At 45.1% G+C, this 23370-nt stretch overlaps 1 protein-coding gene across 4 annotated transcripts; it reads right to left on the bottom strand.

The window, feature by feature from the left end:
* GMNC (geminin coiled-coil domain containing) lies at nt 1–21629 on the bottom strand. 4 transcript variants are annotated; one of them, XR_003534662.1, is made up of 6 exons: nt 21364–21629; nt 19118–19277; nt 18942–19027; nt 17444–17560; nt 15940–16636; nt 1–16 (listed from the first exon to the last, which is right to left on the bottom strand). XR_003534662.1 is itself a non-coding variant. In XM_027685822.1 (5 exons), exons 1-5 carry the CDS (start codon nt 21391–21393, stop codon nt 15992–15994), a joined length of 1038 nt encoding a protein of 345 aa, XP_027541623.1. In that variant the 5' UTR covers nt 21394–21629; the 3' UTR covers nt 14642–15991. The 4 variants fall into 4 exon arrangements, 3 of the variants coding, with proteins under 3 accessions (XP_027541623.1, XP_027541624.1, XP_027541625.1); XM_027685822.1 differs by lacking the exon at nt 1–16 and having other exon boundaries at nt 14642–16636; XM_027685823.1 differs by lacking the exons at nt 1–16; nt 21364–21629 and adding an exon at nt 20110–21028 and having other exon boundaries at nt 14642–16636.
* Between the last annotated feature and the right edge of the window lie 1741 nt (nt 21630–23370).

The following is a 23370-nucleotide window of genomic DNA, read 5'->3' as shown; positions in this document are numbered from 1 at the left end:
ACCTGTCTCATGGACATCAGGGTGTTGTTCCTGCTGTGGCACTGAACCCAGCAGGGCAGCTCTGTCTCCAGCACTAGATGTATCCCACAGATCACTTTGGTCTGTATTTCTTTTGGTTTTACTCTCACCTCTAGAAAGACTTGGACTCTTTGCACAAGATAAGAACTTTGTGAGAATCTTCAAAACTGTTTCCCATTAAGCTCTTCTTATTGTTTTTATCACACTGAGTCCTAATATCCACCAGAAGTAGCACAGTGGAGTTGGCAGAGGGAAACTCACAGTGGTAGAAGAGGAAATTTCTCTCCTCCTTCAGTATTTCCACGATTGACTGCAAATGTGTACCCCATATGTAGATATGCTGTATGGGTTTTACTAGAGGGGATTAACTTAAAACTGAGCAGTTCTTCTGACCTGACTGAATTATCAGTTCTTTCAAACTTCTCCCTAAAAAGAAACAAAGATAATAAATATAAAGTGTTTGGAACATTTGCACAGTCTCCTTCTCTGATCCCCAGAAAGTGAGATGTGTTTCCAGTAGGAAAATGGACAGCAGGAGAACACCGAAGAGATCAGATTAAAAGAGAAGTAAAACCATCAAGGGAAAAAGGTCAGAAGTTGGTTTCAGAGCCAGGCTGAGAGCTTGCCTTGTTGCCTAACCCACGTTAATTCCCTCAGGTGATGTCTCTTGAGATAGGAGCTCGTACCCCACTATTTTACAGTCCTGCTGAGGCTGTTTTACCTACACACACTGACTGTAGCTCCTGGACCTGCTATTCTTCATCTCCTTTTTGGGGGAGGACAGTATTTGAGCTCTCCCTGTAGGGTAAGGGGGCAGGTCTGTGGTGTGTGTTGTGCATCAGGGTGTCATTTTCTGTGCCAGCGATTAATTCTAGCTTCCTTGTTTGCTCTCAGAATGAAGATTCTCCAGTATCCTTTGCTGTTCTTTAACAACTTAGACAGACCTAGTGTCAACAAGGAAGCAGCTAATCAAAGGCTGCTGGCATAAATGATCAGATCCAGGACACAATTAATGCACACACCTCCACAAGTGCCCCTTGCCCACTCTGTTTGCCTTTCCTTGGTTTTGCATTAATCTGGTACTGCCATCCTCCTCCTCTGTGGGCTGATGATCACAACTCTATCGTTTTATGGGAATGGAAGTATCTTCACACATAATTTTCTCTGCTTGCTCTTGTTGTTTGCCGTGGCTGAGAATCAGCTTGCTTTAGGGACAACCTGCAGAGGCTACATCCCCAACGGGAAAACTTTGGTTAAACATCCTCATTCATGCCTGTGGGGTGGGGGGAGGTTGCCTACAATGGCATATGGCAGGATGCAAGGTGAATGGGTTCATTCCCCTCTATCACTCCAGGTTGAATTCTGATTTTTTGGAATGATTCTGTCCCTCAGTGATTGCTCAGTGTGTGCTGGGATTACAGGACCATATTTGTGGAGCCAGTACAATAATTGATTGTGGTGATGGATGCAGGGAAGAAGCTAAATATTTACCATCATACCTGGGCCCTCTGTGCCAGAGGCAAGAATGACCAGTCATCCTTTCCTGCCTGTCCTCAGGTACCACAAAGCTCTGTGCTGGGAGTGGGGGTAACAGCTGGATATGAAGGTAAAGTCAGGGGCTGTGTGTTTCAATGTGTGCATTCAAGATTCCGTGTCTTTCTGTGAAGACAAGGATTGTCCCTGATCTTTGACCTTGTTGGTACATTTTAGCTGTAGGGTGTGTACTAGTGGGCTGTTAATTTCCTCCCTTATTTGAGGCTACAGTGAAGCAGCAAATCCAACCAGGGAATTTCTCTGCTGATGAGAAGTGAGCAAAACCAAAGACAAGTGCAAAATGCTGCACCCACAGGTTCGTTGATAGAAAAATACCATCTATGCTTTCTCATTTCCCCTTTTTTTCACTGTTTTCATCTGTTTTCTCCTAGTTTCTGCTTCTTTACTGCTTATATACCTAATTCCAGCCTTTCACATGCAAAATGTGTTTTGGCAGTAGGTGTAGAGTCTCCAACCTGACATGAATCCCAGTCTTGCAGGGCACTTGCTGGGACTGCTGGTCTGCTTAAAGTTGAGTCTGCAATAGGGAGTTTCTGGGGGATTCAGTTCTACAGGACATGCACAGAGAAACATCATGGGTGGATGCTCTCTTCAATTTCTTTGACAGAAGAGAGATGCCAAGTAATCAAAACCTGTTTACACCATGGCAAGTAATAAATCAAGGCTGATATTTTAAGCAGTAGGTTGTGTAACAACATTCATAAAGGAAGAATAGGAGTTTTGCCAGCCATGCCAGTTATTCATCATCTTCTCCATCAGTTTAGCCAGTCTCAGGTATTCAAGCTGTTCCTTCCCTCTTTTTATTTCTTAGTAAGCATTACTTTATTTTCTAAGGAGCACAGAAACAAGAATAGAGAATGAACAAAATGATGACAAATGGTTGCTTTGGCCTTCTCTGGAAAGACTGTGATAACCTTGGTCTGGGCTTTGTGTGCTCCTTCTGCCTTGCCATATGAGTTCACTGAGGTGGCCCTAGACTGGCAGAGCTCCAAACTGGCGTGTGTCTGACATTGTTCAGTGGGAACACTCTGTGCAGACCCGGGCACGCTCCTCTCCTTGGCATCAGAGGAAAGAAAACAAAAGACCTTGGTTCCAAGTTTGTTGGCTTTATCAGCACACATGGTTGCTCCTCCATCTTAGAAAAGCTGTTTCAACCCCAAGACCAGATCATTGGTACTATCTGGCAAATCCCTCTTCATTTGCCAGTCACAGACAATTGGCTTGCTTGGAGCTGATGAGTAATGCTTCCCTGTTGCAAGCTGGTTGAACAGGGAGAAATGAGCTGAAAGGAGCTGAACATGGAGAAGCAGCTGAACATCCATAAATCACTAATTATTGTCTCTTTGTCTATATCTTTGTTCAGCTTAAGCACAGTGTTTGTGTAAAACTGATTCTTCCAGAGCCCTTTGCCTGTGGGCAGCTTGATCTTCTAGATGAAAGAAGATGTAATTGATACTACTGATTTTGAAAAGAGTTCCACATCAGTCATAAAATGCATCCCAAATATGTTCTACTTCAAAGTCTTTGACACAAAATTCTTAATTTTCCTTCTCCCTTTTTTTTTAAAAAAAAAGGAAACAAAGGCTATAACGTCAGTGCTTGAGAAAACGGAATCACCTGTTTTCAGCTTAGCTTTAGGGAGAATCAGCAGTCAAAATGTGGTTGTAAAGATTGTTGTTATCAAATTTCTTAGGCTCATGTAAGGGATGAATTATGGTGGAATTGCAGAGTAATCTCTTACAGCAGCTTTTTTAATCAGATTTTGAGCTAGGATGTAAAACTGCTTTTACTCAGCCTGAACACTACTATTCCGAGTGAAGAGCTGGTGTTAGTCTTCCAGTTCTTGCTCTCTTCATGGAACTATGAGGTAATGTGAAAGTGGGAATGACTAGTGGGAATATTGTTGGAATAGTTATTTGCCAGCATTATTAATAACTTGATTCTATTAGTAAGTGTACTGAATGAAAGGTGGTGTGGGAAACGCTGATTGTGACCTGTATTCCTCTCACTTCATTCCCTGTTAAGAAAAGCTGGCAACCTCTGCTGCAGCAGCAATGTGAGCGTTGCCTCCTTGAGTCTGTGTCTCTAGGAAGGATGAATGTTTGTCCAATGTGCTACTTGTGACCAGGCAACTGAGCCCCAGTTCCAAGCTGTTTCTCTCCTTAGGTTTTCACTTGGGATTTCTCCTCTGAAATACAGCCATGTAAGTTCACGATGGACTCAGCCTACTTTGCAGAAGGGAAGCATGGGCATAACATCCTGAGAGGGTTTCTGCTCCAGAGCAAAAATCCAGCATGTGGTCTGGGCCAAAAGACAACTCACATTGTTGTAGAAGTTGCTGCAATATAGAGTCTTTATACAAACTTTTTACGCGTGGGTTGACCCCAGCCCAGAAGAGAGCAAACTCCAAACTCCCGCCCTGGGACTCTGAACCATGACTCAACCTCAGGAGGGGCTTGTATCCATGCTTAGCTAGTGCCTGTTAGAAACAGTGTGAGAGGAGAGGCTTACAATTGTACAGTGTTTGTCCAGTGTTGGACCTATTGGTTTGGTAACCAACTGGGAAGTATTAAGTGGGATCTAAGCAGCTGGTGCCTCTGATCTGTGTTAATGGGGGATAGCAAGAGGCAAACTATTATTTCACTCATATTAAACATTAAACATGAAAGAGTTGCATTAGAATGCCCCAGCAGAAAGGAATTAATTGTCTTTTTGATCAGTGGGTATTTCTTCTAGAAGATTTGACGCTGGCATGTGTCTGACTTGGTGCACCCAGTTATATTTTAAACAACAGTAGGAGCTGAATTATCCTTTGAAAGGGAATGAACACACAGCTAGGTTAATACAGAAACAGCCACAAATGCCTGTGCTTTAAGATGCCTAGGGAATAGCTGAAGTTTCTGGATTCTGATCCCAAATGAATTTGGACAGAAGGAAGAAAGTGTAAGGTTATATGGGAAAATCCATAGCACTATTTTATAGATGAAAAAGGAAAGTGGTGTATCATGCTGTACCTAATGATGGGTAGTCCAAGGCAGGTGAGCGCTGACTGATTTTTACCTGCAGTACATGAAGAGACAGCTGATCAGGTGTGGATTTTGAATCACTGAAATATTGAAAATCTGAAGTTATAAAGAGACTTACAGTGGTTTTCTGATCCAACTTCCATCTCAAAGAGGTAATTTCAAAGTTGAATTGGGTTGCTCAGGGCCTTGTCCAGCCAACTTTTGACTATCTCCAAAGGTGCACTTCAACTACCTGAGTCCTTGTTGCCGTGTTTGCTTTTATTGTGAGGAATTTTGACTTTATCTTGAAATATATGTATCCTTAGTTGTCTCTGCTTAACATAAGGATAATGGAAAGACAAAAGTCAACATAAATATTTCTAAGGGTTTTCTAAAAAGGACTTGAAACCACTCAGGAGAAAAAAGAAGACCAATGAGTGAATGCTGATGCTCAGGAGATAATTTTGCTTCAAGGCAAATAAGAATCAAAGAGAAAGATGTCCCTCCCTTGTAGCTAAATGAAAAAGATCTTAAGAAACTAAGAAAACTAAAGCAAAATAATCAAATGTTTCTCACAATTCAACACCCTTTTTCCTCCATGAGCATTACTTACCTCCTTGCTTCCCTGTCTCTTGGTTTCCTGTTGCCTTAGAGTCAGAGAAGAGAGGTCTTAGGTAAGCACTTCAATTCCATTCTCTACTTCAGGGCCTGCCAGGGAAGGCAATGGGCTTCCAGCTGCCCTGGACAAGCACGGTTTGCTGACCCTATGGGCCAGTGGCCAGTACGTTTTCTTTGTTCGTTGTAGCCTCCGTTGGGATGCAAAGAGAGTGCCAGCCATGGATTTCATTAATTCCACCATCAGTAGGTCTGAATTCATTGCCACTAATACAATGCCCTTTTCTATGTGCTGTGCCAGGGGTATTTTTTTTTGACACCATGTGTGACCTCCTGTTATTTCTCAACAAATGTTGGCAGGCGCAACACAGCTGGCAGAGCAAAGTGCATCCATGCTGAAATGAACAGCCAATTCCAGAGTGGGATGAAAATTAAATCAATAAAAAAGAAATACATACCAATATTGCTCCCCTTTATTCCAGCTTTGACTGATGCTTCCTGTTGCACGTGTTAACTCTCCTGACTTGAACTCAGGCAATAGCCAGAACAAGGTTATCATAGAATATCATAGGTATATTTTTATATCTGCTCTATCCTTCTAAAACTTCCTCAAAGTCTATAAAACAAGTGTTCCTAAACTATTCACAAGTAAATTAGCAATTAATTCCTTTCTCTGAGCTGATGCTTAGCCTCTGCTTTTTGATTTTACAGGACGACTCGACCTGTTGAAATAATACATTACAAATAATGGCTATGGTAAATGTTTATTGTTTTCATCACTGGATAATCCAGTTTTCTTATTTTCCTTTCTTCTTTGGGGTTCTGTGCCTCTCTTCTTTGTTGCTCTGTGTATGCATGTTGTTGTGGAAGAGGAGAGCAGAGTGAGGGGCTCCAGTTAGTCATGGGCAGCCTGAGCTTTGCTGGTGATAGTAGCTGTGATGGCTTAAAGTGCTCAGATGCAGGACAGAGGACTGGGTAGTGTTGCAGAACAGGACTGTTGGGGATACTGGGTTTGCTTCTTTATTAATAAATCACTTTCATATGCTGAGGAGCAGCTGTGCCATCCTATGAACTTCCCCTGCCCCAGCCACCCTGCAGCCAGCCCCAGCCTCTCTGTTTGTCTCTCTGTTCATGTCTCCACTCTGCTCAAGCCACACAAGGGAGCTGAGTCACTGCTGTCAGCTCAGGGCTCTGGAGGCTGTGACTCACCCAGCCCTAAAGCTCTGCAGCTCGGGGTGGCTCATGGTGTTCAGCCCTGTCCCTCAGGGTGGTTAACACACAAACATGCTTGGGTTTCTGTCTTATGACCAGGTTTTATTGAGCAGCTCTCGGTTATGGTGCAATTAATTTGACCTGTCTTAGGATGACCACGGTAGGAGGGAAGTGTCCATGGCACAGATTCCTGCTGGGACACCCTCTGCACTCTGTCAGAGCCATGTGTATGATTTTGTGTGCTCAGTATGGTGCATTGGACTGGAGAAAATGGAGGTATGTTCCCCTGCCAACACGCCCTTCAAGAAGGCAAGGCAAAAAGAAGTAGCTTCAATACAACTATCCTGCAAGCCTGTTTCTGCAGTGGATTGTCATTTTTTGGCACCAAGGAGAGCATTTTAAGCTGATGAGAAAATGCAATAGACTGATTTACTTGGATGCTTTCAGTGTTTCTTTGACTTTAGCCAGGGGAGGCCATAAGGGGGGTAGAGAAAACCAAAATATAATGCTGCACAGGGCTTGTTTGTATGCACTGGGGCTTGCAGACATTCGCTGAACTTGTACTTGCATGTGGGCCAAGTGGAGAAGGAGGGCAGGCAGAAGGAATTTTTACTCTTGCTGAGATAGAATGACATCCACAATCATCAGCCCCAGGTGAGGCCATGCAGCTTGGAAAAGTTGTAAAAAGCGTGTGTGTGTTACACCTGCTCTGTTTGCAGTCGTGCTGTTTTGCAGAACTTTCTGACTTGTAGGCCCCCTGGCTCACCCTCCTCTTCCTCCCCACGGGTGCGGGTCTGTAGTTCTGGGGCCCACCAGGTGGCACTGGCGAGATGAAGCGTCCTGTAAGCAGGGAGGATAAACCCTGAGCCCAAAAAGGATGGAAATAAACCCATTTCTTATCTCTCTGTGAGCAAGCCTTGCTTTCCTCTCTCCTAAAGCGCCCCTTCCAGAGCACAGCAAAGGGTAAGCAGAGGCTCTAAGTGAGGTGCCCCGGGGCAGTGATGTGTTGCTGACAGAAGCATCCCATGCTTTTCTGGTAGAAGTATCCCATTCTTTAGTGTCCATTAAAGACTGTAGCAGGGGTCTGTAAGCCACTTGGGTGACACTAATTGCTGCTCTGGCTGAAGTGTTTTGATGGCAGAAGATGGCACAGGCAGAAATGAGAATGTGAGGACAAACAAGTCCTGACAGAGACCACCAACATGCAGCAGTATTGGTGTCTCTTAGAAATGAGGAAGTGTGACCCAAAATTGTGGCCCCAGGGCTGGCACCAAGACTTGTACAACAGAAAGTCAAAGAGAGGATATTGCAAGGGCAGTTCACTGGAGAATGGTGACAGTGACTCCATCCCTGGTGGCTGTTGCTAAAGCTGAGCATGTTGTTATTCTCAGAGTCCTCGAAGACTTAAACTTTCAATTTGCAGTACATTTAGGGAATCCATGTCCTGTTGTGATGGGAAGCCCAGCGTTGCATCTCTGAAGTAACAGCACACAGGGTTGCTGTTTCTGTGGCAGTTCCTGAACTTTTGCTATAACACAAAAATCTGGATCAGCTCTTGGATAAAGGGTGACTGGTCTCGTGTTTCATCATGCTGCTGCCTCTAATTATACTCAGATTTAGCTGATTGAATGAGACCAAAATTTACTGGCTACTCCTTTTCTCTGCTGCCTTTGTCATTAGTATCCAGGGCCTCAAACTCAATAGGACCTGCTTTTATACCCCTTTCATGTTTCTGCTCACATCTTCTGGAGAATTAGTCCAAAGGTTGGGTGTTGGCAACTTCTCCCTTCCTGGATGATATAGTAAAACTGTCTGGAAGTGCTTCAGGTTTCTGGAGTTGTGGTATACTGCTAGTCTTCCCCCTATGAATTCTGAATTAAATTAGGACTTGCTTTACAGGAAATTTTAGGTAATGTCTGCCTGTGTTCACAGCTCAGTCATTTCTTTGGGTGTAGCCCAGTAGTCTGAATAGGTTGTGATTTACTGCCACCAGTTAAATGAAACAGAATCACTTTCTCTGATTTATATCCTCTATTGTAGTTAAATATTTACACAGTATCAAGATCTTAGTAATTGAATGGCTAACAGATAGGTAGCAAATGTTTATATACCTCTGAAATGGTCACAGGGCCATTGAGGTAATGATATTTCATTTTGATAAAAGGTCTTTTACTAAGAAGAAATTTAAAGCTCTTTCAGCTCCATTTTGTTCTTAGGGGTCGGACTAAATCATGCTGATTTCAGTGGCTTAGAGCAATTTTTACAGACTGTAAAAATGACCCATCTAGTTCAGAAAATCATTTTTTTTTTTTAATGAAGCAATTGTAATGGAGGAACACAGCATCTTTCAAACAGCAGTGTTATTGTTTGCTTCAGGTAAGAAGGCAAGGAAAAATACCAGACTAATATCACTCTCTGAAGGAAACTGGAGCTGCCAGGTTTGAACAGTACTTACCAATATTAAATCAGGATTTCTCCATTCACTTGCAGAAAGCTATCACTGGATATTTCATGACCTACAGGTAAACAAAATTAGTCCTGTTTCCTGAAGCAAGAAGGAATCCTGTCATTCCTACTTGTTCTGTTTACTTCTATGTCCAAGTGAGGGAACTGGAGTTCAAAGCAGATGCAACAGTTACAACCAAGTGTGAATATTGCTGAGCTGGATTCTTGTTTTACAGGAATATTCAGAGCTTGGGAATGAGCTGACCTGGGTTACTCGGTTGTCAGGTGAGGATTGTGTCTAGGTCTGGACAAAAGTGTGTGTTTCTTATAAAGAGGCGTTGCCTCTGTCTTGGAACTGTCTGGTTCTATAACGAAAAGAGATGTCAACTTTTCTTAAAATCAAAGTCTGGATAGAAGCTTTCTATCAACACAGATTTTCCTTTGTTTCATCACTCTTTGAAATTGCCAGATAATTTTGAGCTCCTGGATTTCAAATGGGATTAGATGAACAAAAAATAGGAGAGCAGCAGAAAGGTAGTGTTTATTATTATTTTCTGTCTCTTGATTACTGAAAATCATTCTAGCATCTGTGTCTCATGTAATTACAGAGTGGATGTTGGGGAAAAAATGGCAACACTACATATATTTCCGGTCCTACTTATAATGTAACTTGGACCTTTTAAAACAGGGGGAGGTTATAGGGGAATCTTGTCAGGGGAAATGAGAAGAGAATTCACTACAGAGTGCTTAACATTTTGAATATGATTTCCAATATAATGGAGTTCATATTCCTGTTTGGATAGTCTACATAATCCTATAACACAGAGTGATGGTTATTTTAATTCACTAGTAACAAATGTTTCTGTAGAATCAAATGTAATACCTGGAGCTTGATACACAATTAAACATGTAACCTTTGAAGGTTATAAAGGACGCTATTCTCAAAGGTTGCAGGGATTTCTTGTTTTCTCTGTCCTGGCTTGGAGGCAATTGATAATTTCTTCATTCTGTATCCAGGATAAACTGCAGTTCATAACACTGGTAAGGGGAGCTTTCTGGTGGACACTTTCCCTACATGCAGTGATACGTGGTAGGATGCTCTGAAATGACCCTGCCTGCTCCTCAGCTACCTCACAGCCTGGGCAGAGGAGCCCAGCACTGGCTGTACCTGTAAAGTGTCAGTTATGTTTACCAAGGATGTAGCCCGGTGAACACAGTTTTTCTGCCTGACTCTGACCCCAGTCATATTATCAGGTAAAGATTACCTCGAGATCAAAGAAAGTTCATTTTTCTAACCAAACACCATCAGGTGCGACGGGGTCCTTCGAGCACTGGTAACTGCACGGGGCTGCTCCGCCTTATCTCGGGTGGGTCGCACAACGTTTGGGTCTGCTATTACGGGTCTCTCTCTGGTGGGGACTCTCGCTCGCCCTGATGCTCTCGCACCCCCGGGCCGAGCGGCGCGGTCGTTTCAGGACCCTGGCCAGGGCCGCGGGGCCGCGGCTGCGGGCGGGTCCCCGCCGGGGCCGGGAGGTGCTCCACGGGCACCGCGTCTGCACAGACGTGGAGTGAAACACCCCCCGCTGAAGCCCCCAGCTGTGAAAGCCTTAGGGCCTCAGCCCCACAATGGAAATCAACTTCCCTCTACACCTCTGGGTGTGCAGCTGCACCGCTGGGGCTTCGGCTGCGTGGCCGCTGCGATCTGCACAGCTGGGGCTTGGGGGGCACAGCTGGGCGTTGACAGCACATTTGCACTCTCTAATGTGCTGTAAGGCCTTAATTCTGCACCGCTGGAAGCTAGGATTCCTGGCCTGCATCCCAGCTCATCTAGTGACATATTTTGTGTCCCTGAAAGCATCACATAGCTCCCAGTTCCTGACCTCGTGCTCTGTGATCACTAACAGGGAATAATGTCATGGTGGAAGATGTCATACATTCAAGTGTTGGTTAGTAAATGAATAGTTAGAGTGATCTTTGCCTAGTAACAGCTTCTGAGGCAGTAGTTGTTGGAAATTTCACCATATCAGTATTACAGCCACAGTTGGAGTGAGATTTTTAAAAATAAATTAGGGGAAATGGGGACCTCAGACATCCCAGCTCTTCATGCTTATGTTCACTTTTATTATCTGTTCCTCGTGCATCATTATTATACTGATTTCCCTGGGCTGCACTGTGCCTAAGTATTTAGCCTTGAAATAATTCAGTGATGCACAACTAATGAAGCAGAGAAATGACTAGAGAGATAGCATTTTAGGTGAATCACAGCTCATTCCACAAATTATTTATAGACTGCTCCCTCTTTATGACAGGATGTCAGCTACCTGGCAACAGGCCAGTGTGTTTATCAATCATCTCATGGACTTATTGTGGTTTCTAGATGAGGGCAAAAGAGATTAAGGAAAGCTCACTTTGTATCTTTTCATAAGCAATATGCAATCTCCATTCCAATGAAAAATCTCTCTTACCCCAGCTGGTGCATGGTTACTAACAAACCTACCCATGATCAGAAGGGAAAGTTAATAATAACACAGCTTTACTTTGTTGTCAAGTAGAGCTGACTACAGCTTTGAATCCTTTAGTCACGCTTTTCTCTCTCATCTTCATTCTCTTTACGTGACACCTCAGTGCCATCTTACAATTCATAATTTCAGAGTCAGAATCAGGAGTACTCAGAGTACTATGATGAATCAGGTTGCCCTGGATCAGGATGTTCAGTTAAGAAAGAAGGTATAAGTCTATTAAATGAGAGTGCCAGATGCTGCAAAAATAACAGACAAAAAGCACAATACTTCCCTCTCTCCTTACCATTTTGTAGCATGGCATCTGAGTGAAAGCACTGATGGATCACAGCAATATGCTGTGCAAGCCCAGACTGAAATGAGCACACCTGTGGCTATTAATATATTTAGGTCTGTTATCATACAAAAATTTGTATGTCCTTGTGTGGACACTTGTGCTTGCAGGAAATAAAGGTTCCTTTCATTCCTCTGGAGAGGTGTGTAGGTGCCAGCTGTGGTGCTGTGCAGTGTGAGCAACAGCTGCATGGGTTAATGGATGTAAAGTGGGCAGAAAGAATTGCATCAATTAGTTGTTAAGTTTTATTAGACATAACTTAGTGACACTGGTAAAATTGACATTTACATATAATTATGGCCTTTTTCAATCGCAAAAATCATGAACATCAACATATTAAATGTTAAATTAACTTCTATTTCTGTTAGTATACCTTTCTAGAAACATGAGTTGTTTTAAAGTGTGCTGCTGCACGTTACATTCACATAATAAAGAAAACAAACTTCAAATAAAAAAATAAAACAAATTATGTTAATGCAAGACAGATATTTACAGACAATTAAGTTCACTGCTGCTCAAAGAACCTTCCAGGGCCCCATGGCCATTCCCAGAGTTGTATGGGCCTGGTACTTACCCTTGGCAAAAGGGAACTTCTCATGGAGTTTGCAGCAGCAAGAATCATGTTTTGTTAAATAGCTGTGAGCTGGTCTGATGGTGGATTCCATGAAACCAAAGCTCAGAAACTAAGTGTAATACCAGAGGCAGTAACAGAACCCAGAATTTCTGTCTCCTGCCTCTCTATTCCAGCTGCCTGATTTTTTTTTTTGGAGTTAGAAGTATAGTACCAAGCTGAAATTTGTCTCTGCTATCTCCTGGCTACCTAGTTGTGATGGCTGTGTGAAGAACTGGATTTTGTTTCCACTTTTTGCTTTCATCCCTACTGATTTCTAGCTGCCTCTGGGGCGCAGGACTTCCCTGGGCTTTAACTGCCACATTCCATGAGCAGCAGGGTGGCTTTGACTGTTTCACCTGCTGGGAATGGATACAAAAGGATAAACAGGGAGGACCAGGCACAAAGCAAGACTGAACACCCATTTCAAAGTCCCATATAGACTTTGTACAGGCAAGACCTTCCCTCCCACATATTTGCAGGCCAAAGAACTGTAATGCAAACTGGACACTAATCAAAATCAAGCAAGCATTTTCCAGAATTTTATCTCATGAGGGAAAAGATGGTGTGTTAGCCTCCATTTCTATGGCTTATTTTCATAAGTTCTATCTAAGGAACATCTACAGAGTGTGCCTACATGTTGAAGAGTGGGATTCAGACTTGCTTATATCAAGTTGGTAGCAGTGTTGCTGCTGCAGCCTCAGCCTGCACTGAAGGTCATGAACCCTACCAAGAGGTAAAAGCACACAAATGGAAGCAGCACCACATTAATGCAGCTTCACTGCTTTCAGGCCCAAGGAAATCACGGAGACACAAGAGGTCAAACCAACATGTCAAGCCAGCACCAGCCCAGTCAGTAACTGTCCTCATATCCTACCACTTGAAAGTAATCTGCCACGAGATGTCTTCAGCCTCTTATTAATTTTCCTCATCTATTATACCTGCAGGAATGCAGGATCTTCAGAGGAACCAGGCAGTTTAGAGTGAGGTAATGCTGAGTAATGGCTTGCTTTTGGCAATAGGAGCAGTATTTATCTAAAGGAAGGGTTCAGTCACTGGGCTGTTGTGGGTTGGTTTTAGACAGAGAGTAGCTTGTTTTTATTGTTCTTCACAATAACTCAGGAAATACTAGTTCAGATGGTGCTGCCAGGGAAAAACAAATCAGCTTTAGTTATATGTTAACATGCTTTGGAGATTCTTCTGTTTCCTTTCCAATGTGCTCCCTCTGCTCCAGTGATCAGCAGTATTATTAACACAGACCTTTGCTCAAGCAGTTGTCTACACCAGAATTTTAAGTTTGCACATGTAGGTCAGGAGCACCCATGAGTTCACAGGAGCAGCACCATTGGATCCTCTACCCAAATAAACCAGGCTCAGACAGAAATCTCTCCTGCAGGACTCCACTCCTTCATAGAGAGTAAAATTCAGGAGCCCACAGGAAAAGAGGATTCATTCACGTACATCATTCCCTTACATCCATAACCTATTTGCTATGAGACAAGGGGACAATCATCCCTTTACAAAACGCTGGCAAAGGCTGAAGCATCAGTTTGTTCCTACTGCAACCCTACTTCAAGATTGTACCAAAGATCTGACAAATTTGTTCTGTCTGTCTGCAAGAGAAGTTCTCATATGCAGTGATATAAAAATGTGGAAAGGAAATGTCAAACAAATGGAAAGTTTTTCTCTCTCTTCAGAGAAAAAAAATGATTCAATATTTGCTGACAGGACAAATGTGCTTATTACTACTGGTGACTCCATAGCATTGAAATTCGTTAAGTAATACCATTCAACAGTGTTAGAAAACACAGACAGATGTTTTAAAAGATGTGACACCTACAGCTGCAATTCAGCGTAATCCTCTAGCCACACTGTCTATTCCAAGCATCTCCCACATCACATACACCAGGGTGTCTCATCACACACTCATGTTAAGGTCACGTATTTTCTACACTACCACACACCCCAATAAAAACTCCAGTGACAGGAGTATTTTCTTCAATGGTATCTCATATAGTGGAGCAAGAGGAGATTAATAGAAATTAAATGCCTTGAGAAAGAAATGAGTTGTTTGTAGGACAGGATTTTTCTTCTGCTTTCACTGAAAAGCAGAAAAGTGCCAGAAACAGTGATCTTATCTGACTAGTCTTCATCAGCTGGCCATAATTTTATGGACTACAACAAACTTCCCAAACAAATACTTTGTAGTTCTTCCATGTGCATTGTTTGTTTTGGGGTTTGAGGGGTTTTTTAATTGTTTTTTTTTTGTGGTTTTCTTTTGTGGTGGTTGTTGTGTGGGTTTGTGGTTGGTTTGCGCTGGTTTTTTTGGTTGGTTGGTTGTTTTTTTAACCCAGTGCAATAATGTCTACAATCAGTGCTTTCTAATTGCCTATTCTGGAAATCTGTCGCAGTTACTTTAAAGTAACTACCCGGAAATAAAGAGTTTGTTTATTTAAAAGTCTTTTGGAAAATCATCACTGCTCCTGATGGAGTATGTCACATATTCTAAGGCACAACAGGCTATTTAGGAGATAAAAATAAAGGAATATCCATTTTTCTATAGGAAAATAAGCCACTGAAAGGAAATTCTCAGTTATGATTATTTTTCACTTAAGTCCTTAATGTCACTGACACCATTCTGAAAGCATGAATAACTAAATCAATCTATTTTGAATACTTAGGCACCAAACTACTGTAAAGCAGAAAACAAAGGTAACACAAAACAGTACTGGTGAGCTTCCTTCATATCTGTTGACTTCATATCATTAGTAGCATCACTAAAAGTCAAATCCTGTGCAGTGCTAGAGCACCTTCAGAGTTTTAAAGCATTCTCAAGGTAGTGATGGTCTTACTTTGAGCCCACCACTCCCTGGCAGAGACATGGAAAAGCAAGAAGGCTGTGGTTCCCAAAGACTCACTTCAACCACTAAGTGATATTGCCTCCCCAAAGGTAAACTCCCTTTATCTAACTGACAAAATACCTTTAAAACATATTAGTAAACATATTAGTCTCTTAATCACACCTTAGAAAGATCCCCTGAACTCGCTGAATCACTTGTAATTAAGTAGCCTCCAGGCAATAGAAGCAAATCCTGTTTATTTTGAGGCATCATCAAAGAATGTGACAGCACCATGGATCTGCAGATAGGTCAGCCTTGTGCAGCACATAAGGCAACCATGGTACTTAAATCCAAGGCAATCTGTGCAGTCAAGACAGACATAAATCACTTAGAAACTGCTGATCCCCAGTCTCCAACCTATGCCTCCTTTGTTATCCGTAGATATCTATCAGAGAGGTGCTATTTCCCAACTGTAACCCAAAATGCTTTCCAGTTTGGTGCATGCGAGAGTGATCATCAAAGCTGAAAGCACTCCAGCCTGGAAACTACCAGTAACAAGGAATAACTGATGATAGAAAAACCAGGAAGCAAGTAAAAGCAGGTATCTCGACACAGGCACAAGAGAAGGGAATCCAATTTGTACATCTGGCCTGGGGCAGATAATTGTCCAAGTGCAATCTGGAGTCACACCTGTGAAAATCTGGGAGGGAATGAGGAGCGGGTAAGTGACAGAGTAGCATTTAACAAAGTCCAGAAGGGTTCATTTTTTACATTTCACCTGTGCATAAGGTGAAGTGTGTCTCCTACACCCCCTATGGCTGACCCTTGATCCAGGTGCATTATTCAGCCTGCTTGGGCACCCAGGTGAATCTCCATCCTCCGTCATCATCCCTGCGCACAAAGGCTTGTCCTTGGTGGAAGGTGTGCGTTCTCACATTGCGGTGGGGACTCAGAGATGTTGTGAAGGCCACTTCAGTCTTGTTGGGTGACAAATCACCAGGCAAATAAGGCAACCCATATGCTGAGAGGGAGGAAACAGTAGGTACTGCTGAGGAGGTGCATGGTGCTGAAGGAAACTGAGGAAGGAAGGGAGAGTCCTCACTGCATGGGTGGGCACTGCTGTCAGCTGGAGGCACGTGGCTGCAGCTAAATGCTGCTGCTGCTCCTGCACTGTGCTCATAGTCTATTGCTTCACCAGGGCTCAGGCAGTACGTGTCTTTTCCAAGGTCTGAGGACAGGGCACTGTAGTTAGCTGAAGCTTCATCAATTGTGTTGACATCTTTTAATCCTAAGGTCTGCAAGACCCAGCTGTCCACGGCAGGGCTGGCCTGCTCTTCACAGGCAGTGAATTCATCAAGGAGGTTCCTTCTAGCTTTGGAAGCATGAGGAGTTTCTTGAGGAACAAAGCAATGGTCCTCTTTTAATCTCCTCTTGGCACTTTTGAGAATAGCACAGGTTTTCTGTCCATGGCAGGATAGCAGTTTCTATTAAAACAAACAAACAAAAAGGTAGAGAGAGAAGATTAAAATCTGATTTTCTAGATACCTGAAAGAAACATGTTTCTGACCTCAGATTTTAGATGTAGAAGATGGCTACTACTGAATAACTGACTGGAATAATAAAAAACGTCATTAAGGAGATAAGGAACAAATATCTTTATATTTTTTTAAGATGAGAGACAAAGAATCCAAATATTTAAAAACCCCCTTCATACGTAGTCTAACAGAATGTTTCATCCAACGTCAAATGTTTCATTTTGTATTTTACCTTTACAAAAACACCACACAACTTTTTAATTAATAAATTGGAAAAAAATATAGCTCACTATTCTAATGTAAACTAATAAAAACATATCACTGGAAAATCAAACAAAACAAGACAAAACATAAACCAGAAACCACAAAAAAAAATAAAAAAAGGGAAACAATCTTTATCAAAGGGATAATTGACAAAACAGGCACATTAAAGAAATATATATTCAAATTTGATCCTTTTTACTAAAAAAAAGGCATTAGATGGAATAATTTTACCTTGTTTATAACCCTTACTTATAACTAATAAATTAAATTATGCCATGGGCTATACTGTCTCCACAGTCAAAACTTATAAGATATCATTCCTGGAGGAAACTGTCACATTAGATCCATGACCAGCAATTTGGCAGCTCTGTGAAGTTAAATCTCACACTGCTGGTTGTCTGCACTCTTTGATTTTCCATGTATTTTAATGGCCTGTACCTATTTAACCTGTTCCTTCTGCACACATCTACACAACACGTTTGAACACAATACCTTGGCTTTTTCTTCTAAACACTTAATCAGGGCAGAATTCAGGTACTGTCGGAGGTTATTATTTTCTTCATGTAACCTAGCAAGTTCCTCTTCCTTCTGAAGCAAAGTATCTTGAAGCTGTGGAATAGAGATACTGATGAATAGATGTTGACTCTGTAACTTAATAGCAACTGCCCTATGGTACAGGCTGCTTGGATTTGATGATGTGGGTGTTTGCTTTGTGAGCTCAACACACCCCCTCCAGCCTCTTGTCTCTATAAATCTAAGTGGCATGAATGTTCAGTTTTCACTTTTAACTTCCTTTAATCTTTAGTGAGTGTTTGAGAAGATTACTTTGAAAAAACCTGTAACCACAGAATAATAATAGAAAATAGAATTACAGGTAGTCCTGTGAGCAGCCAGAAACCGTCATGGGCATGACAGCAGCTGCAGGATCTCCTTCTGAGCGGCAGTAAACATCCCTTTGCATCTGTCATTCCCTTTTATAGTTGGTTGGTGAGAAAAAAGAAGGAGGAGTTGCAGACTAACAATTTATGGGAGTAGAGTGCAGAGGGAAGATGAAGGTGTCATTCTTTATGATACAGTAGGATGCAGTTATCCCTTCAATTCTGGACCCTACTGTGCTAGTCCTGGTACATATACAGAGCTAATTCCCACTCTCTAGAGCTGAACGGGAATGGCAGATGCCTAACCCTTTTTCATGGGAAATCTATGCGTTTGCAGACAGATTTTTGCCCTCTGATCATAGATCTGGAGACTTCTTTAGGAGGACAAAGGATCTTCCGCTAAGAACCCCAGGCATCTGCTGAGCAGAGGCTGTCAAGCTCCAGCCTCAAATGACTGAGGCAGAGCCAAAAAAAAGAAGTACACTGACATCTGGAACTAGGGTTGATGATTAAGTTAATAAATGACTTTTCATTGACTTCACTGTGTCAAAACATCATTCCAAGTTCTTGATCAGAGTCATCAGTCTGGAGTTCCTTCATCTAGGATTGTTCAGAGTTTCTCCTGCTCCTTGTCGGGAATTATAAAAAAGGAAAAATGAGAGAAAATAAAATAACCAGGAAATCCTTGTTGGTCAAAATGGCTCATCCTCCATGGAATTAGGCAATTCTGGTGGAATCATTTCTCATGAAGTTAAACCTGGTTGAATCAGGAGGACACGCTACATATTTTTGGACAACAGCACCATCAGAGCCCGAGGGACGTCCTGGTCATGCTCCTGGTCTTCTCTAGTGCCAAGGTGCAATACGCAGTAAGAGAGGAGGGATGCATAGGGAACCCCAAAACAGCTGTTCCAACCTCACAGGGCAACATAGGGGAGACAAATACTTCAAGCAAGGAACAACAAATAAAGCGCTTTTCTGTCACTTCCCCCAACTGTGCAAGCGAGAGGGAGACACGTCACAAACCAGCCCAGAAGGTGCGATACGGGACACAAAGTTCAGGAACCTCGTGGGGTGAAACCGGCGTTGCCGGGGCGGCGCGGAACCTTTACCTGCTTGTTTCTGTAGAGCTGGGAGGACAGCTGGTCTCCCTGCCACGCCGCGTCCTGGGCACCGAGCTGCGGGCTGCAGAAGTGGCCTGGGGGAGCAGAGCCGGGGTTAGCCCGCTCCGCTCCCGCTCCCTCGCCCTGCCCGGCGGCGGGAGCCCCGCTCCCCGGAGCGCACTCACCCGGGCTCAGCCGAGCCTCCCGCCGGCCCTGGCTGTGCGGCGGCTCCGCGGCGCAGACGGCGGCCCAGGTCTCCTTGGAAACACCGGCGGGGGCGGACCAGGGGCAGGCGCAGCCCGGGCCCCCGGCGAAGTCCGGCTCCGGGCACGGCCGGCCGGTGCTCTGCGGAGGGAAGGGGCCGAGGCGATGGGGCGCTGGCCGGGGGACGGCGGCGCCCCCTCCCCAGCCCCCGAGGGGAGGCGGTGTCAGCCCGGCCCCGGCGAGCGCTCCCCTCGCTTCTGTCCCGGCCGGGCTGTGCTCAGGTGCCTGTCCCGGGGCAGGCGCCGCCTGCTCCCGTAGGCGCTCCCAGCCCTGACCCGGGTGCCCGCTCCCCCCTTTTGTTTTCTCCCTGCCCGGGAGCCCCGCACGGCCCCGCTCCCTCCGCTGAGCGCGGGCAGAGCCGCCCCGCCGCAGCCCCCCGCGGCACAGGGGCTCCGAGCAGAGCTGTGCCAGGGAGGTGGCTGAGTTTCCTGCGATCCCTTGGAAAATACTACGGTGCTGAGTGGGTTTAGGGTGAAGGGAGGTCCCAGGCTGTCCTTGGCCAGACCGTTCCTGCCACTTTGGAGGTTTGATTCAGCTCTAAAGCAGCAGCGCAAAGCCTGCAGAGTCACCTCCAGGCTGCTCGCACTCTCTTCTGCCCCTGCAGTTCTACAGGAGTCCCAGACCGCAGAGCCTGGGGTTGGCTCTGGAGTCACCCTTTTTCCCTCCTCCAAATAAGCCCCATCTGCAGCAGCTCTAAATATCTGCAAGGCAACGGCAGAGCTTGGAGCCTCAATCAGGGAATCTGCTCATCCATGGGAAGGCACAGCAGCAGAGACTGCTCTTGCAGGTGGAGGAGAGCCCTCTTTTTTCCCCATCTTAAAGAGGGCACAAAATGTACTGCAAGCCCCCAAGGCAAAGAGACCAGCTTCTGCTTTTCTGCCTCGAGGTCAAGAGAAATGCAAAGAGCACTTACCATATTAGTGGCAGAATGAAATGCAGGTCTTGGGAGCACGTTTCTGTTAAAGCCCCAGAGAGGTTTAAAAGGCTCTGAAGGAGGGGGAGAGGGGGGAGACCGGGGAGGCGAGTTTAATCTAAAGGAGCTCCCAGTGACGCCTCAGAGCTCTCCTGAAACCCAGCAATCTGATTTGGTGTAAAGCTGTCAAACTTGTGACGTGAATAAACAGCAAACTTGCTGAAATCAAAGTCATTCTGGTCCCACAAATCAACACAAGGAAGGAGGGAAAAGAAAAGGAGGGAGAGGGAGAAAAAAGCTTCCACACACTTCAGGACAGCAGTGAACTGGTGTGTCTGAGTTTCACTCCAGGAAATGAACAGAGATCCAGGGAAGCATCCCACATGTTCAGGGCAGGGCTGCTGGTGTTGCTGGTGAGTTTTTTGATTTGTTTTGTTTTGTTTTCAAGCCTTGTTTGTGGTTGTAAAATCCAGCAGGAAGAAACAAGTTTGTCCAACATGCCTGGCTGAGGGAGTGGGTTTTGCCCAGCTTCCCAGAGGTGTGTAGAAGCAAATATGATTCAGAGCACTTCTGTGGACAGTTCTGACGAAGAAAATTCAGATTTGAGAACACAATCTGCAGTGATAAGTTCCAGCAAATGTCTCACTATATTGGGAATGTTTTCTGCCAAGTCCCAGGCTTCCAGAAGATCTCAGGACATAAATGCTGTGACAGTGGTGTAAGATTTACTATCATAAAGGCTTATGTTGCAAAAGCCATACACAGGTGTGTGAAAGGCAGAGATTGCCTCCATATAGCTGCCTTTAACTCACATCAGATTTTCACAGCAATCAAAATCTATGGACAGTCTTGAGTTTTTCCCAGAAGGAAAAAAAAATCAAAACAAAACTCTTCAATGAGGGTCTGTCTTTGAATAGCACAATGGGCCGAGGGCAGGCCATGCCAGCATATGGGATGATCTTTCATTTCTCCCCTGGAGGACACTCAGTGCTGAGCAAGGCTCAGGGACAACAAAATCAAGAGGGCTATTTGCCTTGCAGTCTTTTATTCCTGTTGTATTTTCCTAGATTGCTGTAGGTAGACTGGCAGCTATGCCAAGTTAAACTATTGCCATCTCCTGCCTTATGTTTTTTCCAACAGAGATGTTTTAAAAAGGCCTCACACTCCATGCCCACAGTGCCTTGGGTCTCCCTGTAGCTTCCTTTTAAACCCCAGCTCAGCACTGTACGTTTGGTAACTGCTCTGATAACCCACCTCCTTCAGATGCCAACCCCTCTCCTGCATGGCTATACCGAGTGTAGGGGGGATCTGCTGGCTAACAAGAAAACAGGAGCTCTGGGACACACACCCAACACGCGCTAAGGCCCAGTGCAGCTCCCTGGCCGGCTCTGGCCCCTCTGTCACCGCGGGGCCCCGCAGGGCGCTGCGGCAGCAGTGCCCCGGGCACACCCCAGGCAAGCCCCGCCGCCCCGGGGAAGGGCCCGGGGCAGGCGGGTGAAGCCGGGACAGGAGAGGCGCTGGGGCGGACAGGGAGGCTGGAGGAGCCCTCAGGACCCGTAGCTGCCCCGTACGAGGCGCAAACGCCACGCGGATGCCGCCCAGCCCCGGCGGCGCCTCCTGGGGCCGCGGGCTCAGCCCGGGCCGCCATCGCGGGGCTGCCCAAGATGGCGTCATCACCCCGCGCCGCCCCTGCCGCGTGGGGATGGCAGCGGGGGGGGGGGGGGCCCTCATGGGGGGCCGGGGCTGCCCCGCTCCCCATCCTGGGGCTTGAGGGTCGCGCTCCTGCCGCCCCGGGCAGCTGGGGGATGCCCGCCCGGCCCCGGATGGGATGAGGCAGGTGCACAGAAGCCCGCAGCGGGTGAAGAGAAGCGATGCCCTGAGCAAGAGGTGCCCCCCGTGTCGCTCCGGGTCGTCTCGCAGCTCGTCTGTAGCGACAGGGGCAGAGAGGAGGGTTGAGTGTCTCTGAACAGCACATCTAGGGAGATGATCAGGGGTCTGGGACATCTCTTAGGAGACGCTGAGGGAGCTGGGCTGTTTCGTCTGGAGAACAGAAGACTGAGGGGATCTCATGCATATGAGTATGTCAAAAGCGGGTGCCGAGAGGATGGTGACAGACTCTTTTCAGTGGTGCCCAGCGACATGACAAGGAGCAATGGCCATAAACTAGGACACAAGAAGTTTCACTGCAGCATGAGGAAGAACTTTACATTGAAAGTGGTAGAGCACTGAAATTGGCTTCCCAGGATGGTCCTGGAAGTCTCCCTCTCTGGAGACATTCAGACCCCACCTGGACACCTTCCTGTGTCACCTGCTCCAGGTGACCCTGCCTTGGCAGGGGGATTGGACAAGATGATCTCCAGAGGTCCCTTCCAACTGTAACAATTCTGAGATTCTATGAGGGACAATGAGTGGGCATGGCTCCTTCCCACCTTGTGTGGACTGGATGTGGGAGCAGCATTGCTGGCTCATGGCTGCTCCCAGACAGGGCCCTTTGCCTGGCACAATGTGTGTGGCTCTGTCTCTGCTTCCTTTTGGCAGAGCTCTGCACACTAAGGCACGCTCTGTGCCTCTGAGAAGTGCTGGGAGGGGTGTGGGCACACTCTTGGGAGTGAAAAGCAATTACAAAGAGAGCCTATGGTCACTCCATTGTTGTCTGCACAGCTGGTATGTTGGTCATGTTGGTTGGAGGGTTGACAGTGCTTGGCTTTCTGAGCTCAAGGAATTCAGGTCAACTCACACTACCAAGGTTGATATGCTGGGGAGTAAAATGTGGTATGTGGGTAAAAGACCACCAAATCAGAGCCCTGGTAGGTTTGGGGTGATTTTCGAGGAAAGAAAAATTCTGTTGGTGTAGGAGAGAAAGATCTAATTTTGCAAAATCATGCATAGATGTCACACGTGATGATGGAAGAGGTTCAAGTCATAGTAGCAATCATGCATCCATATGTGGTGTAAAAGAAAAACAAAGTGACAGTCATCTGCTAATTCTTTTCCTGTTCATCTGAGGCAACCCCTCTCAGAGCTCTTACTGCTTGTTGTAGTTAATGATGCACCTCTTTAATTGGGAATACAGTTCCAGGGTGAAATGTTTATCAAGACTACAGTATTGCTTCAGTGGAGATAGGATTTCACTTTGCATGTCATAGCAGCTCTTTTCTGGCATTTTGGGAACACGCTGAAGTGTATTGAAGTGTGTTAATTCCCATATGTTCTTTGTACCTATATTTTCTCTTGTAATTTCTATGATGTTTCTTGTTTCAA

This window comes from Neopelma chrysocephalum, unplaced genomic scaffold, assembly GCF_003984885.1.
Source record: "Neopelma chrysocephalum unplaced genomic scaffold, ASM398488v2 Primary Assembly neopelma1_69, whole genome shotgun sequence".
Classification (NCBI taxonomy): domain Eukaryota; kingdom Metazoa; phylum Chordata; class Aves; order Passeriformes; family Pipridae; genus Neopelma; species Neopelma chrysocephalum.
Note: the sequence above shows the minus strand (reverse complement) of the source record. Positions and strands in the feature narration are given on the sequence as shown.